Genomic DNA, 15,188 nt, shown 5'->3' on the forward strand with positions numbered 1-15,188 from the left:
CACAAGCGTTCTCCATCCAGTTTGGCTGTGTTAGAGCCGTTTTGCAAACAAAACCAGGTAAAATCTCCCACGTTAAAGATAAAGACAAACTTTCTTCCTCAGTTACAAAGGCCTGACAGCGGACCTGCATGGGCAACATTCATATTTCGCGCATCACAAAATCCAACAGCAATTCAGTGACCATCCGGTCTGAATCGAGTATTTTTTGATGTATCACAATGTGCTCAACTTCGACAGCGCATAAATACTTTCGCTGCTCATTTCAATCTGATCTGGCTCAATTAGCAGGGATGTAGCAATGACTCATTCATCAACACCGTCCTCTATCAGCTGTTGGGGCTGAGTGTTTGCTCATTCGCTGGCACTGGTAATGGTCTCGTATTCTCTCAGATCCCAAGCCAACAGTGTGACAGTGCAGCTGGAGATGCTACTATGGTGATGAGCCCATCTGAATAGAAAATGGCACACAAAAAAGGAGGAGCTCTCTCGTGTCTGTATCAATAAGAGCGTGAGATAAAATGAGAAAGAAAGAGATAAGTGACATACCTTTACAGAGTTTTTGTACATTTTTGAGTGTAGGGATAAAACGCTAGGAAAGAAGTGTTTCCCCTCAACTTACAGGGTGTGAGTAATACTCCAGATATAATTTAGAGCACAGAATCACATGCTTACAAAAGCAGCATATGTTGTGTGAGTCAGTTCTGCGCTAAAGCTGAGAAAAAAGGAAAAAAAGGGGGTGAGGGAGAAACTTTCCACCCTTTTAGCTCTCTTATTTTCCCCCATCTGGCCTCCCCTTACTCTCTCCTTTGCTTGCTTCCTGCAAGTGATTTTGTACCAACGGAGCTGCCTTACCTTTCTTCCAAAAGCGCCGTTTGGGTTATTTGGTGGAGGCGGCTCAAAGATTCTCTGCTGCTGCTGCGGTGGTAGGGTGGAGTACAGGGGGATGATTTTCATATCGCCGACTTGGGGCCCCAGGTTGTCGACCTCACGCTTGATTCGCTTGCAGGCTTCGTCGATTTCCTGAAAGACGAAAGGACCACAATTGTTCCCTGAACCTCCAGTGTACGCAAAACACAAAACCAGGCAGGTTCTGAGCAACACCTGGATTAACAATGGAAGTGGGCAGATGCGGCACAGGGGAAGAAATAAAACGGGAGCCGGGGAAACCGTGGTTCCCTGCTACAGTACATTTGTTCTAACTATCGTTCCATCTGATGGAGGAAATTAAACTTGGACTGCAGCATGCTTTGCTGAGCTCCCTGTGGCTCTGTTGTCAAATGCAGCAATCATGGAAAACACAGACGAGCACGCTCGGAAGGCACAAACGCGCAGAGCCAGACACACTCAAACGGGGTTCATTATTCCACAGCGCAGTATTGTAGAGGGGAATGTGATATGAGACTGCAGCATTGATGCATAACCAGCGGCAAATCATGGCAGATCAGTTTAGTGGAGCTGAACGTTCAAGAGCCGGTGGGTTGGCAGACAGAAGCCGTGAGTAGCGCCAGGAATGAGGACAGGAAATACAAAATTGGAGCCTATTCTCTAACGGCATATTAAATGTAATAGGAAAAATACATTATAAATATTCCACAAAGCCTTTTGCCTAACAACATAAAGATTGATTCATTTTTCTTTCATTCTATTGTAATACGCAGACAATTCCATCTTTTAACAATTGTACAAAGTTCTGAACAGTTTGCAGCATAAAACAAAGCTGTCAACACATTTAGGGTTTTTTTTTCAAGCTGGTCCCAGTTAGGAACCATTTCATTATGTTCCAAACAACAATCATTTCATCTTCAACGTGCTGCAGCTCCTCCGCGTGATACCTTGCTGCTTATGCTGTTGCACCACCTACAGGCCCAGGGGAGCACTGCAGCAACTTCTCAAAGAGTTGCAATGAAGGCACTCAGAGTAACAAGCCTAAAATTTATGCCTCAGAACAAGTACTAGAAGCAACAACGGTTTAACAGCGTGCCAGAGATCCAGCCAAAAAAAGTGACATTTATGACTCACAAAATGTTCATCAACATCCTGTTCCTAAACTTGTTTAAGGAAAGCTGATAATGCTATGATAAAGTACCTCTCAAACTTTTTCAAGTTTGACAAGTTCACTTGAAGAACTTTTTTTTTTTTTTTAATCACATTGGGATGATTTGTTACAAGATACAATCTATGTGATGAATGTTTATTCAGCCCACAGAGGAGCCAACTGTTTTCATAATTAGAATAGTCATTTATATAGTACAAACTTTGTTCAAAACAAATGGAAGTTGTTCCACAACTGCAAACCTACAAAGACGTGAGCATCCATTTAAAATGAGAGGCGAGGCAAGCCCATTATGAACGACTATTCAGAGAAAAGCCATTGTTGGCAACAAGCTGTAAGAAATCCCACTTGCAGTTTACCACAAGTCTGTGTAAAGTACACAGCAAAACATTTGGAAGAGTGAAATGTGCTCAAAACCAGCACTGCACATTACCATCCCCACACTGAAACATGATGGTAACATGATAGTCCCCACTATCATGGTGTGGGAACGCTTTTCATCAGCAGGAACAGTGAAGTCGGTCAGAGTTTATCGTCTTGAGAGGCTGCAGAAGACTGAAGACGGGGACATAGATTCACCGTTCAGCACGGCGAAGAGCCTAAAGACAGCCAGAGCTACAGTGCAATGTTTTGGAATATTCAAATTAAAGAATATTCTAGTTCAGGTTCAGTCATTTTAAATTGATCAGACAATCACCATCCTAAAGAAGAATGGTCAAAAATGTTGGCAGTTTAAATACAAAAGTAAAATTAAAGTAAGAACCTGATGACAAATATTTAAGTTTGTGACAAAATGTTAAGAAGTCCAAGGTATATTAAAAGCTTTATGTATCTTCGGTGCCTCCTTATACAGTGATGTGCAGTATACTTGTCATTAATAACAGGTTTTAGCCATTTATTGTAATCCTTGTTTTCATGACAAATCTTTTAGTTGATCTCCTATTACAACAGATAAAATAACATTTTTTTTTTGTCTAAAATTTACAATAACCCAGTTAGAGGTGCTGAATTTTGTGTGTTTGCAAGGACAACTGAATGTTTATGATCAAAAGGGAATAAATTACTTTGAAGGCTGTTTACATTGTGAGTTTTGTAGTTTTGTCACACCATAATGACACTCTAATTGTTCAGTCAGAACTAAAACGAATGGAAGAAATGAGTGATGCTAGAAGATTAGGGAAAAAAAGACGATGGATCTATGATGGAACTAATTTAACATATAATTTAAAACATCCAATGAAAAATCTGGATATTTCTACGACTTTTTAGGGCACAATATTGAGAAGAATAAATTTAGACTTTTTAATACCCTGCAGAAGCCTGGATTTCCTTTTTTCCCATCAGGACTGCAAATAGGTTATTAGCCCGGTTTGTCCTCTTGTTCATCAAATCAAGTCGGGCCTCTCCAATGGCCATGTGCCTCTTAATCAACACGCTGACACGTGGAAAACGCTAAATCTGAATGGATCGGTAAAATTAGCCTCAGTATTAATAGCCTATCAAGCTTCTGGATGCAGCAGCTGCCACGAAAAAAATAAATAAATAACCTCTTTGCCAAAGCGCTGGAAGCAAGCTGGCTGTCTGTCCTGTAGGGATTTGAAGACAAAGTGTGTGTGTGTACGCGTGTGGGCGTGTGCGTGCATGTGCATAAACGTTTGTCCAGCATTGGGAACCCGTCCACCAGCTCTGCCTGTGACCCCAGAAGCAAGAATCTAACTAGCCAAGCTAAAGTACCAACACATTTGGGCACCCTCCTTGACAAGCAAACAACACCCCCACCCCAAACCCCACAAATCCTCCTGTTTTTTTGATGTTAGCTGCTGAGGGGGAAGCTTAAATATTAGGACTTATCTACTCTCGACAGCTGTGATAAGTTTCAACTTTCTCATTTGTAGCTGGCGCTTCAGTTCTGTTTGTTTGTGGAAGCCAAATATCTCTCAGAAAAGCTGTGGAGGAGAGAGCTACGTGGTCGTTTGCACTTGCTTCCCTTCTGATATAAATTAAACAGTCAGATAAAAAGAATCTATGGCTTTGCCATGGATCTGCCTCCAAATCATTAGTCTACATCAAAGTTGCTGGGAGACTGAAGAGGTTAAGAAGCGCTTGAGGGGCACACTGCTGCACCCTTTGAACAGCCATCTCTGCCAGACCTACAACACATTAACTTCTTTAACCCAATTAGGAGAGGGTGATAATGAACTCACCATGGGAGTGCTCTCTGTTATGCCTGAGCTTTACACAGCATGGGGTTGTGGAATATAAATCAACAAATTACATCTAACCACAAAAAAAAAAAAAAAAGAGAGAGAAAATCTTTAACACTTTGGCTGCAAATATCTTAGACTTTTTCCTAGTCAGTCACGGGAGGGACAATCAATGTTTCAGCTGGGATACCACTTATTCTAAAATCAATTACCAATCCTCAAAGGAGACCACTTCAAACACTACGCCGCCCAATGACTTGATCTTGTTTGTAACAAGCCGCATATCGATCTTGGTTTGACAAATTAATACTGACGTAGGTGTTCTACAACAGCCAAGCTGGTGTCAAATGCCAGATAATTACTGGTAATAAACAACAGGCGAGAAAATGTGACTGGGGAAGTCAGAACAACATGACATCATTTGAGTGGCCAACACGCACTTGTTTCTCGGGCTGCAGGTTTACTGGTGGTTCCTCGAGTTTCTAAAAATAGACTGAGAGGAATAGGCTGCTCTCCAGTGGGAATAGCTCCCAGCTTTTGTCCAGGTGGCAGACACTCTGTCTACTTTCACTTTCCTTTCTGATAAAGCTTACAGTTAAAGCGGTTCAGATTATCATAAACTATCTCTCTAGTTATGCTGCTACAGGTTTAGGATTCAATGTATGGAGGACATACATTGAATCCGGAAAGTTTTCACAGTGCTACACTTTTTCCGTATTCCATTGCGTCAGTCTTACTCCAGATTGTAGTAGATTAATGTATTTCCCTAAAATTCTAGTTGTCATCATTCATGCTAAAAAGCAGCTGAACATGCGTTAGAGAATTATAAACAATACACCCACAAGATAAAAAACAAACAATATGAACTGTCACCCCACTCTACGGTCAAGAGCCATGTGGAGTCTGCCAGTTCCTGCTACATTAATGATGGAATCTGGTGTTTTTATTGTTGATTCTATGTTGCATTATATTTTTGTGTTTGATTTGATGTAAAGCACTTTGAAATGCCTTGCTGCTGAAATGTGCTATACAAATAAAGTTTGATTGATTCATAGTTTAAAGCAACCCCGTACCATGATGCTGCCACCACCATGCTTCGCTGTAGGGAAGGTATTGGCCTCTATAACACTTGGAATGTTTGGAGGAAGCACGACGCCTGCATTGCATATTAACAAGTTTACATTTCATAAGAAGGAAGTTGCGCTCAGAGTCTTCTACCGATTTTTTTGTGTCGTTTCCTTTAGTGTTTCCTGGTGCAGCTCCACCATAGGCGAGGAGGTAAACAGGTTGCTCAGTGGGTTTGGTTTGTTCAACAGAGTGCAGAGTGAAAGCAAACCGCACCAGCTGAAAATATAACAATGTTGCAGTTTTGGTCCCGAATCAAATCTAGTCTCCTGGACTAACGCGTATGTAGACCCTAAAACATCCACGTTAGTATAACTGTATCTCATAATATGTTCTAATCTAGAAGTAGAGAAAACAGCTGGCTCCTTTAAGTCAAGTCTGAAAACATTATTTACTCCAGCTTGCAATAGAGATCAAAAATGACTTTATCGGTTTGTTTAGTCTCCTAGTGTTTTTGATTTTAACCGTTTATGTGGTGCATAAGTTTCATGTGATGCTTAAATGTTGTATATATTTGATATATTTATTGATTTGTTGTAATTTTCTGCGCCTCTGTCATTTTATTTTTCTGTAAAGCACTTGGATTTAAAGTGTGCCTTAGTGAAATAAACTTGTCTAACGTAAAATACAAAAATTTAGTCCAATGCGTGCATCTGTCTCCACCAGTGATGCTTGCCAATACAACCACTTTTGATTAAATGTTCTCCAACAAGTATTCCGTCAAAGAGCTGAGAAACTAATCATGGCAGCAAAAGGCGCTGCTGGATCCGACAGGCTTCTCCTCTCCACTGATCAGGAGATTGAGACATTTGTTGGTGCTTTTCTGCGCGTGTGTGTGTCCACTCAGCTGTGACCAAATTCATCACTTTGGGCATGGACCCTGCCCTCCATTACACATCAGTGGACGACATTTGCAGGAGGGGAAAAAATAATGACTTAATTTCAAAGATTTGTGAGAAGGTTGGAATCTGGGTCACTTGTCTTCTTTTTTTACATTTGCAGCACAAATCCTGACGATTCCCATAGAGCCAGAGTCACAGACAGCCAAGTCATTTATTCATCAGAAGATTAGAGATATTTTGTCAAATGTGCCTATTTTTTCATTTTCCATGGATACGGTTAACATTTAGGTGCGATTGCAGCACCGTGCTCTGGGAATGTTATACCTCAGCTGAGTCAGAGAGGCAGGTCAGGAATTAAATGCAGGGCAATTTCTGAGAAAAAAAAAATCTGTTAAGTGGCTGGAAAAGGTTGGAGATAACTCTAAACATACATACAGAGCTTAATATAATGGCTAAGATCAAAGCATATTAATGTGTCAGAATACACAAACTGAAAATATGAGGAAAGACTTGATGACTGTTATTCAAGCCGATTTGTCGCAAAGAATGTGCAAAAATGTAAGCAAAGCTGGTAGAGAAGTAATACATAGGACTTCAAATTAATTGCAGTAAATGGCTCAATAATGTATAGACATGTGGGGGCTGAACACAAATCCACCAAACTTCAGAGTTTTATTTGTAAAATATCTCGAAATATCATCCATCCTCTTTTGCTTATGCTTCATTATGTTGTCTTTTTAGCATTGGTCACAACAATGTTCACCAACCTGCGACTCCCTGGGATTTCCACAATTGCTCCTTACATTTTGGCCAGAAACTACAACTAGTATTTTTAAACTTAGATAAAATAACAAATCCTTGTTATAGCAGTTTTTCATTTTTTCATGGAATTGCAATTAATTCCCACAACAGAATGTCACTAAATATACCAGTAATATTGTTTAGGATCAATTTTTCACTTATTGGTTTTGAAAATGTGTTTGTACATACTTTTCCATAAATATCAATATTACTTCAAAGTAAACATATGTATTCCCTTTTAGCATAAGCTTCCTTTTTGTTTTTTTACTTGTAAATTGAAATAAAAGGGTGTTTAAAAAAAAAAAGAATGTCAACAAATTTCTATGGTAGACATTTATCAAAAAATTATATGTTGTTTTTTTCAAAAGGTTATGTAACATCTATGGCTTTAAACAAATTTTATTTAGCTGGACTGATGGCTAGAATAGTCAGATTTGTCAGATTAAATGCCAAGAAAGTATACTGAACTTTTTCATGGTGTAAGGGTACTTATGCAAAAAACACAGCACACTGGTAAAAATTCTGTACATTTAAAAATTCATAGAACTTCTAAATGATTCTAAGTTTTGCAGAGGGGAAATCCAACTTGTTAAGATCATTTAACCTTCCATTTCCTCTGTAAGAGCAAATGTTAATGCTGTGCATAAACTATGCCCCATAAAACCTCAATGAACTGAAGCAACTTGTAAAGAGGCGGCCAATATCCCATCAAACAAAGTGAGAGGCTGATAAGGTCATATAGAAGGTAAATACATCATCTAGTATACTTATTTATACACTTTATACACTGTAGTAGCTCATTATGTTTTCATTTTAGGTAAAATTTAGGAACAAAAGTATTTTTTTAATGTCATGATGCATAAACTTTAAGCACTAAACTACAGTGTGCGTTGGGAATGCACAATATATAAATATATTGTTATTGCAGTATCAGCGTGTGCATTATTAATACTGCTCAGTAATTGTTGGACTAATGTATTTCCAGTGTCATGAATTCATGCTTGAATGGAAATTTAATATTCTGCCTGTTGGTTGGAGCCTTACTGCAGTAGAAGCTCACAGCTGACATAGAGCATAAGGTCCAAGATGCTAAACGTCACAAAGAGTAAAAAAGAAGGGAGGAAAATGTGCATGTATCGAATTTGATATAGCCATTACAGTTACCGATACTACCACTGAATTATTTACTAAAATTATGTATAAGAAATAAAATAGATTGTTATTGTGGCTACCCAGGCAAGCAAGTATGCAGCTTTTGTTCCACAAGGAAGGAAGAGAAGAAAGTAAAACATTAGGAAGGAAGGTGGAAGACAGTGACTAGTGGATGTATATAAGACAGGATGAACATAAGGAGGGACATAAACGAGCCAAATGGGAAACAGAAACAAGGAAGAAAGAAAAAGCACAAAAATAGATAAGACATCTTTTTCTATACTTATCCAGATATGGAAAATAAAAAAAATATTGGATATTTTCGAGGAATCCTCTAAACCATAAAAAAATTTTTTTCTCCATAGTGTCTGGGGAAGGTACCTCCTGTCCAGTGAGGAAGAGCAGAATGTCCCCTTCTTCTTCCTCGCACATGTGGATCTGGATCACGGTGCGGATGGCCGCCTCCAGGTAGTCTCGCTCGGGCTGCGGTGTGTAAAAAATCTCCACGGGGTGCGTGCGTCCAGGGATGGTTAACAGCGGGCAGTTGTCAAAATACACTTGGAACTTCCCGGCGTCCAGCGTCGCACTCATGACGATGACCTGAAAACGGGACATGGCAGCTTGTCGGCGAGGCACACAGTATTCATGCGAAAAATTTAACTAATGAGTTTGCGTAATAACAGGTCTGAGCATTCAAGAGAAATTGTTTTCATTGTCTTGCCAATTATGCATTAGGACAGGTTCTAAGCAGACAAGGGTGGAATTAATGTGTCTGCATCTTTCTACGGCATGAATGATGCAACAAATTTTAATTTTAAAAGAGTACCCTGGCACAAACCAAATACAGAGTCTATAATGTACAATTGCGCATTGCAATCCAAGTAACAGATCTACAAAGATCTATGGCAGACCCTGTTCCTGTTGCTAGGTACACGGTGTTCTTAAACAAAGCCATTAGACTGTGTGCATTAGGATTCTGATGGGAAACACGTCTCCCATTTTCAATCTCTAATATTTTCAGGGGCCAGCGTCTCTGCATTTCGCTTTACGCTCTGCAAGAGATCCTAATTGCTCTTAATCAAGGCAAATTAAACTTTCAAATTTGGTGAGCGATAGGGATGAAGGAGATAAGGGGAGTGGGTGGATGATCATTCCCAATAACCTGGAGCTCATTTAACAGTCTGCGAACAACAATCTAACCTTTGATTTCACTCTGACAAACAACTAGTCATTATCCATCTGCTTTATGAAAATTATATCTGGCACACGCTAGACCATAAAACTTCTGCCTGCCTTTATGATCATCCCATCAATGCCGACAGTTGCTGTTTTCCTCCTGGTGGACCGGCTGAAAACGGGAGGTGATTCTAGGAGCGAGCTATGCCGCTACTGCGATGCAGAAAAATGGGTGTTCCTGAGTCTAACAGCAGCATTTCTCTTTCCACAACACAGAGACTCAGTCAGAAAAACACAACAACAAGAAAAAGGGACAGAGGTGGGAAATAAATCCTCTCCTTCTCTGAATTCATCCTTGGGGGGAGGTAATATTTAGGGCTGAAATGTAGCTTTACGAGAGATAAACTCGTAATATTTGTGGGAAACCAAAGGTTACGTCTGTGAAATAAATCTGCAAGCCGTAAAAAAACAAACAACTGCAGCACCTGATCCTGAAATTACATCCTAAAAATAAAACAGAGACCAAAGGAGAACTCAGGAGATTTCGGTGAGCCGGTTTCTACCTTGAGGTCAGACCTCTGGCGGACTACTTCCTTGAGAACCCCCATGAGGATGTCTGTGGCTAATGTGCGTTCGTGGGCCTCGTCCAGAATGATGACACCATAGCGCTCCAGCAGGGGATCTTTCATAGCCTCCCGCAGCAACATTCCATCTGTCATATACCTGAGGAAAAAAGAGAATACGGTGCCAACACTAACTACGTAGTACGCTGATTCTTTATCATCTACAGCTACAATATCTGATAAAACCTGCTTAATATAAAGAAAAAAAATTGAGATACATTTCCCTTTCAGACCTATTTATAGAAACCCCTACCTTAGACATAGAGATAGAAAAAGTAATATAGAGACTTCGCTACAGACTTCTAAACTTCTTTAAAAAAATAACCCATAACATCAACTCTAGTATTACTAAACACTTAAAAAGCAGTTGGTTGGGTAATGATGGCCACATTTCAAGATGTCACTTGACACTGAAATATTTCAGCCCTATATTGAAATGAATCTTTCAATATAGGGCTGCACAGCAAATAATTTTAACATTAATATTCCAAGTTAACTTTTTAATATTGCATTTTAATTCATTAAACTTTTCAACAAAAATATAAAAATGGTAGCAGTACAGGTATATGTATTTGTGCGTTCCACATCAGTTTGGCTCCACGCTTTTTATTCTGTTAAAGTTAAAATAAAAAATAAAATAAATATGGTAGAAAATCCATTTGCTTCAATTTTAAATGAGCTTAGTTCTAAAAGTTTTAAAGCTTTTCCACGGGTCTCAAGGTTCAATGTAGGAGAATACTTCAGTTAGGTGATGATGAATGGACAGAAGGATATCAAGGTACCTAAGAAGGAGAAACTCAGGTGCCTATCAGTGAGCTGATGGTAAAAACAAAACTGACTGCACAAAATAGGACTAGAAAAATTTTCTTGTTATGTTTTTCTCCATAAAATGTTGGAGAAGACTTTCAAACTGGCATGCAAACTCATCGTTTAACAGATGATTGCGTGGGTTAATGTGCAGGCTTCATGTTTAGTCGTGTAAATAATGTTAATGAATCACATTTAGATCAGACAAATTCATAAAGCATAGCTACAGTTAATAAATACAATTTACACATGGGTTATAATTATAGATTAGAGACACAGAGAGTCTCCAGATTTACTTTTAATTTTGCACTCATCCAAACATTCAGGCTGTCTTTAAACGCCTGGATAGTATAGATTTTAGATTTTGTACTTTCATATTTTGTCGTTGCTTTTATTTCAGTTTTGTGCTACAAAACAAGCATCCAAATTTAAAAACAAAGCCAACTAATAATTTAAGTTTAGAATAATCGGTCACTTAATAAATTAGTCACTATAAAAATCATCATCATCAGCAGCAGCAGCATCAAAAGCAGACAACTTTTAATGCCCTAGTGAAATTTTATGTAATAACTACTTACTTTAATATAGTTTTGGCAGAGCTGCAGTCCTCAAACCTGATGGAATAGCCCACCTCTTGACCCAGCATGATATCCATTTCATCTGACACCCTCTGGGCGACGCTCATTGCCGCCACCCTCCTGGGCTGCGTGCAGGCCACCGCTCTGCTAGGCCCCTGCAGCGAACGCACCATGTCTACACACCACTGTGGGATCTGCAGGACAGGAGAAAAGTTTGATCTTGTTAGGGCTTCACATGAGCAGAAATAAACAGAGCAATGTACCACTGAACACTCGTTTAGTTAATGGATTTAAATCGTTGATATACATTTATATATATTATTTGCAATATATATCAATGGTTTAAATGCACATATTGTCTTGAAAAGGAAGATTCTAATGTTATTAGTGGGAGTTTCACAGTTTTCCATTCTAATTTTGCTTTGAGAACTACAAATTACATGAAAAAAGGTCTTTATTCTTTGCCAAAAAAAAACTAAAGTGGATTTTTTTCAATCTGAAAATCCGTAGCGATTCCAGTTAGACGCCACTTTCCTGGTTCATCTTTGGTTACAATTGGGATTTTACTGTAGATCTAAATAAGTTTTAAAGTTAAGTAGCATGTAGGTCACTAAAAAGTAAAATCAACATAATGCAATAATTTCAAATTTTTATTTTACTTTTGCTTTTTTTTTTTTCCAATCTAAGTAAGTATTTGTATTTGGGGGGAAAAAAAGTTAATTTCCCCAACTTTCATGCATCAGTAAACTGCATAAATCGTACCAAAATATTCACAGCACAGATTTTTAAGCATCATCAGTGCAGAACGCATCGACACACTTAAACCACTCCACTTTGCAGGATCGTTTATATTCATCTCAGGATGAGGCAGAGACTCAGTGATTTACTCTAATCTTCTCCTGCAAATTAAAAAAAGAAACACACACACACAACCTGGCTGCTTGCTTAAACCACTTAAGATTTAACTGGTAAGTTTAGCTAACTGGGAATCAAATCTTAAAACAACCCAATGAAAATACATGAATCATTCATAGTATCGATATCTTTTATGATAACATAAAAGCAATTTTAACCACCCAGAGCCAGGCTCTAAATTTACTGTGACATAGTTGGGTCAGTTCGTTAAAAGTCTGATTTAGGGGGGCAACTATTGGCTGCTGCATTTCAGAATTTTAGCGCGCCCCATGCCTCTACCTGAGTGGTTTTTCCAGAGCCCGTCTCTCCGACCAGCACGAATGACTGGTTCTGCATCAAGATTTCTGTAAAGACGTCTCTGTACTCCCAGACTGGGAGCTGCAGTCGCTTCTTTAGGATCTCATGGTAGCGCGGTGTGTGGGGCAGGTTGGTGAAGGGGTTTATCTGGTCTCTGTCACGTCTTGAACAGGAAGAGAATGAAATTAGGATTTAATAAAACACCACAGTCGAAAGGAAACACTTCAGCTTCCATTTAGGCCAACAGTGAGAAAAATAAAACACCTGTGGACAAATGTTAACCATGTCAAGCTCTTCCTTTGTAAAAATACTATGAAAAGGTTACTGCACATTCTTTTTCACACTGGCAAATAGATGTCTAATCAAGTATAGCATGCAAAGGTCATGAATAAACTAATTGCTTGGAGCATTTTTCCCGTTACAAAAAGACCTATTTATCAGCTTCAGCGCACAAATTTGAAACTTTTACATTGTCGAAAAAGCTATTAAGTGCTTTGTGTCGCCTTTATATTACAACACTAAAACAAAAAAAATCCCACAACTGTTCTGAGGAGAGCTGATAAGACTCCTTGGAAATGTTCTAAAGGTCACCACTAACTAAAATGTAAATCCTTCACTTCTTCAAATTAACACTTATTGGTCAGTTATTGACGCACTATTTATATTTTTGTTATCTCCAAAAGTAACAGTTTTTCTCTGTATGGAGAAAATTTTTACATGATCAAGTCATGATAAATCCATCCATACCCACTTATCCTTGCATGGTGACCCAACAGTCATGTTTTTGGACAGCAGAAGGAAACTGGAGTACCCAGAGAGAACCCTCCCATGTACAGGGAGAACATGCAACTTCTATGTAAAAAGACCCTTGTTATGAATCATTCTCTATGCTTTTAAAAATTATTGCGTTACCTCTTCAGCATTTCAAGTTCAGCAAACGCCTGCAAATGACCAGTTTCTTAATTCAGGCATGGTGAACCAGGGACACATCAAAAATAATGGTGTCCAAACTTTTTGCCACTCATCATACGGCAACCCAGTGACACACAACCGTGAGACCAGGGAGAAAATGACCTGCATGGACAGTGGGAGGAAGTACACTGGGGCATTTTTTATTTTTATCTGTTCAAAGAAAAGCTTTGCATGCACTATTTTAGGAGAAATTAGCCTCAAGACTATGTAAATCATTGTAGATGTAAAACAAAAAAGGGTCAAGTACTACTTTTTCAATAAAATACTCCTTTAATTACAGTTTTATATTATTGGGGGGTTTTAATGTTTTTTTTCTATTCTGTTGTAGGTTTATTTCTTCTGTCCTTCACAACAAGAACAAGAAATGAGTCACTCTTATATTAAAAAGCACTAGCAGTATTTGGCCAAGTCTAGCCATTTATAAGGCCTTTGGTGGCCCTATAAATGATGGCATTACAATAGGAGTAAAGCATGTCGTAAGTAAAAGACAAATTACACCAAACAGTTTCCATTCTTTAAGAATATAAAAAACTTTTTAAAACATCAATCTGTGTTGGTGGGCCAAATTGCTACTATCTGTAAACTATAGTCAAGGTGCCACACAAAATCATCAGAAATGTCCACAAATGGTTCCCAGTTTGCACATTGAACATCCACTCTAGTTTCAATCAGGTATGGTCACTGAGGGTCATTCTAAAACATGAGAATGTATCCATATAATCAAGAAACACTGTTGGAACAAAGTCACACTCTCCAATCAACACAAAACTATTTCTACTTATGGATATTGTCTAAAAGCAGCGTTTCCCCAAATATTTTCCTTTAAAAGGTGAAGCAAAACTTTGACCCTGAGCTCAGTTTGGAGGCATTACAAACATTGTTTAGAAAATATTTAAAAATGGATAAACACTTACATTTTTTTTCTTAACTTCTTAAATAAAAATAGACATCTAGCAAGGTGCCTATGTACACTGTGAGGAAAAAGGGGTCATGCATTTATGAAAACATGGGAAGTCTGTTCCAGAATGACCTTTCTACTTTAGCTTTAGCTACCCTAGCATGCTAACACTACTGGCAAAATACTTCATTAGCGCGTTTCTATTTTTTTTAAACACTGCAAGCTACCTTGAGCGCATTCCTGAGATTTACTAAATGCCTGTAATTTTTCCAGCTCGCTGTAACTTCGTGTTTATCTGTGAAACACTGACAGAGTTAGCTTACAACAAGCTGCAATCAATCCCAGTAGTTTAACGCTTAAGCTAAAAGGCTAGAGGAACATATAACAAAAGTACTTATTTTAACTTGAGGAATAATCGTACTCTAATGCTAAAAAATTAGGTATGCACATGCTGAGACTTGTTATTGTCCAAAATAATAGCGAATCAATCCATTTAGAGTTTGACCAAACGCTTAAACCCCTGCTAACACGGCAACTGGAAACTCTTACCTCATAATTATTCCCGATGGTCAAGGAAATAAACCGGCAAGCTGCTACTTTCTCTTAAAATCACTGTAGAAAAATTCCAGAATATCTTAAATTCAATGAGGGATGATTGCTTTGAAAGTCTAGGTCAAAGCAGACGCGGAGGAGCATACAGATGATGCAGGAGAGCTGCGACTACAGCGGAGTCAGCAGAGGCGAC

General features: G+C 38.6%; 1 protein-coding gene across 1 annotated transcript in view; it reads right to left on the minus strand.

Annotated features, from left to right (window-relative positions):
* The window catches only part of dhx15 (DEAH (Asp-Glu-Ala-His) box helicase 15), a 32,543-nt gene extending 17,355 nt beyond the window's left edge, over window positions 1-15,188 (minus strand). The window contains exons 1-6 of the mRNA XM_044097370.1: window positions 14,993-15,188; window positions 12,556-12,736; window positions 11,362-11,555; window positions 9,917-10,076; window positions 8,559-8,777; window positions 853-1,020 (exon numbers count right to left, since the gene is read on the minus strand). Coding sequence (XP_043953305.1) covers window positions 853-1,020; window positions 8,559-8,777; window positions 9,917-10,076; window positions 11,362-11,555; window positions 12,556-12,736; window positions 14,993-14,997 — 927 coding nt within the window. The 5' untranslated portion in view covers window positions 14,998-15,188. The remainder of the gene's footprint in view (window positions 1-852; window positions 1,021-8,558; window positions 8,778-9,916; window positions 10,077-11,361; window positions 11,556-12,555; window positions 12,737-14,992) is intronic.

Source organism: Gambusia affinis, linkage group LG18, assembly GCF_019740435.1.
Source record: "Gambusia affinis linkage group LG18, SWU_Gaff_1.0, whole genome shotgun sequence".
Taxonomy (NCBI): Eukaryota; Metazoa; Chordata; class Actinopteri; order Cyprinodontiformes; family Poeciliidae; genus Gambusia; species Gambusia affinis.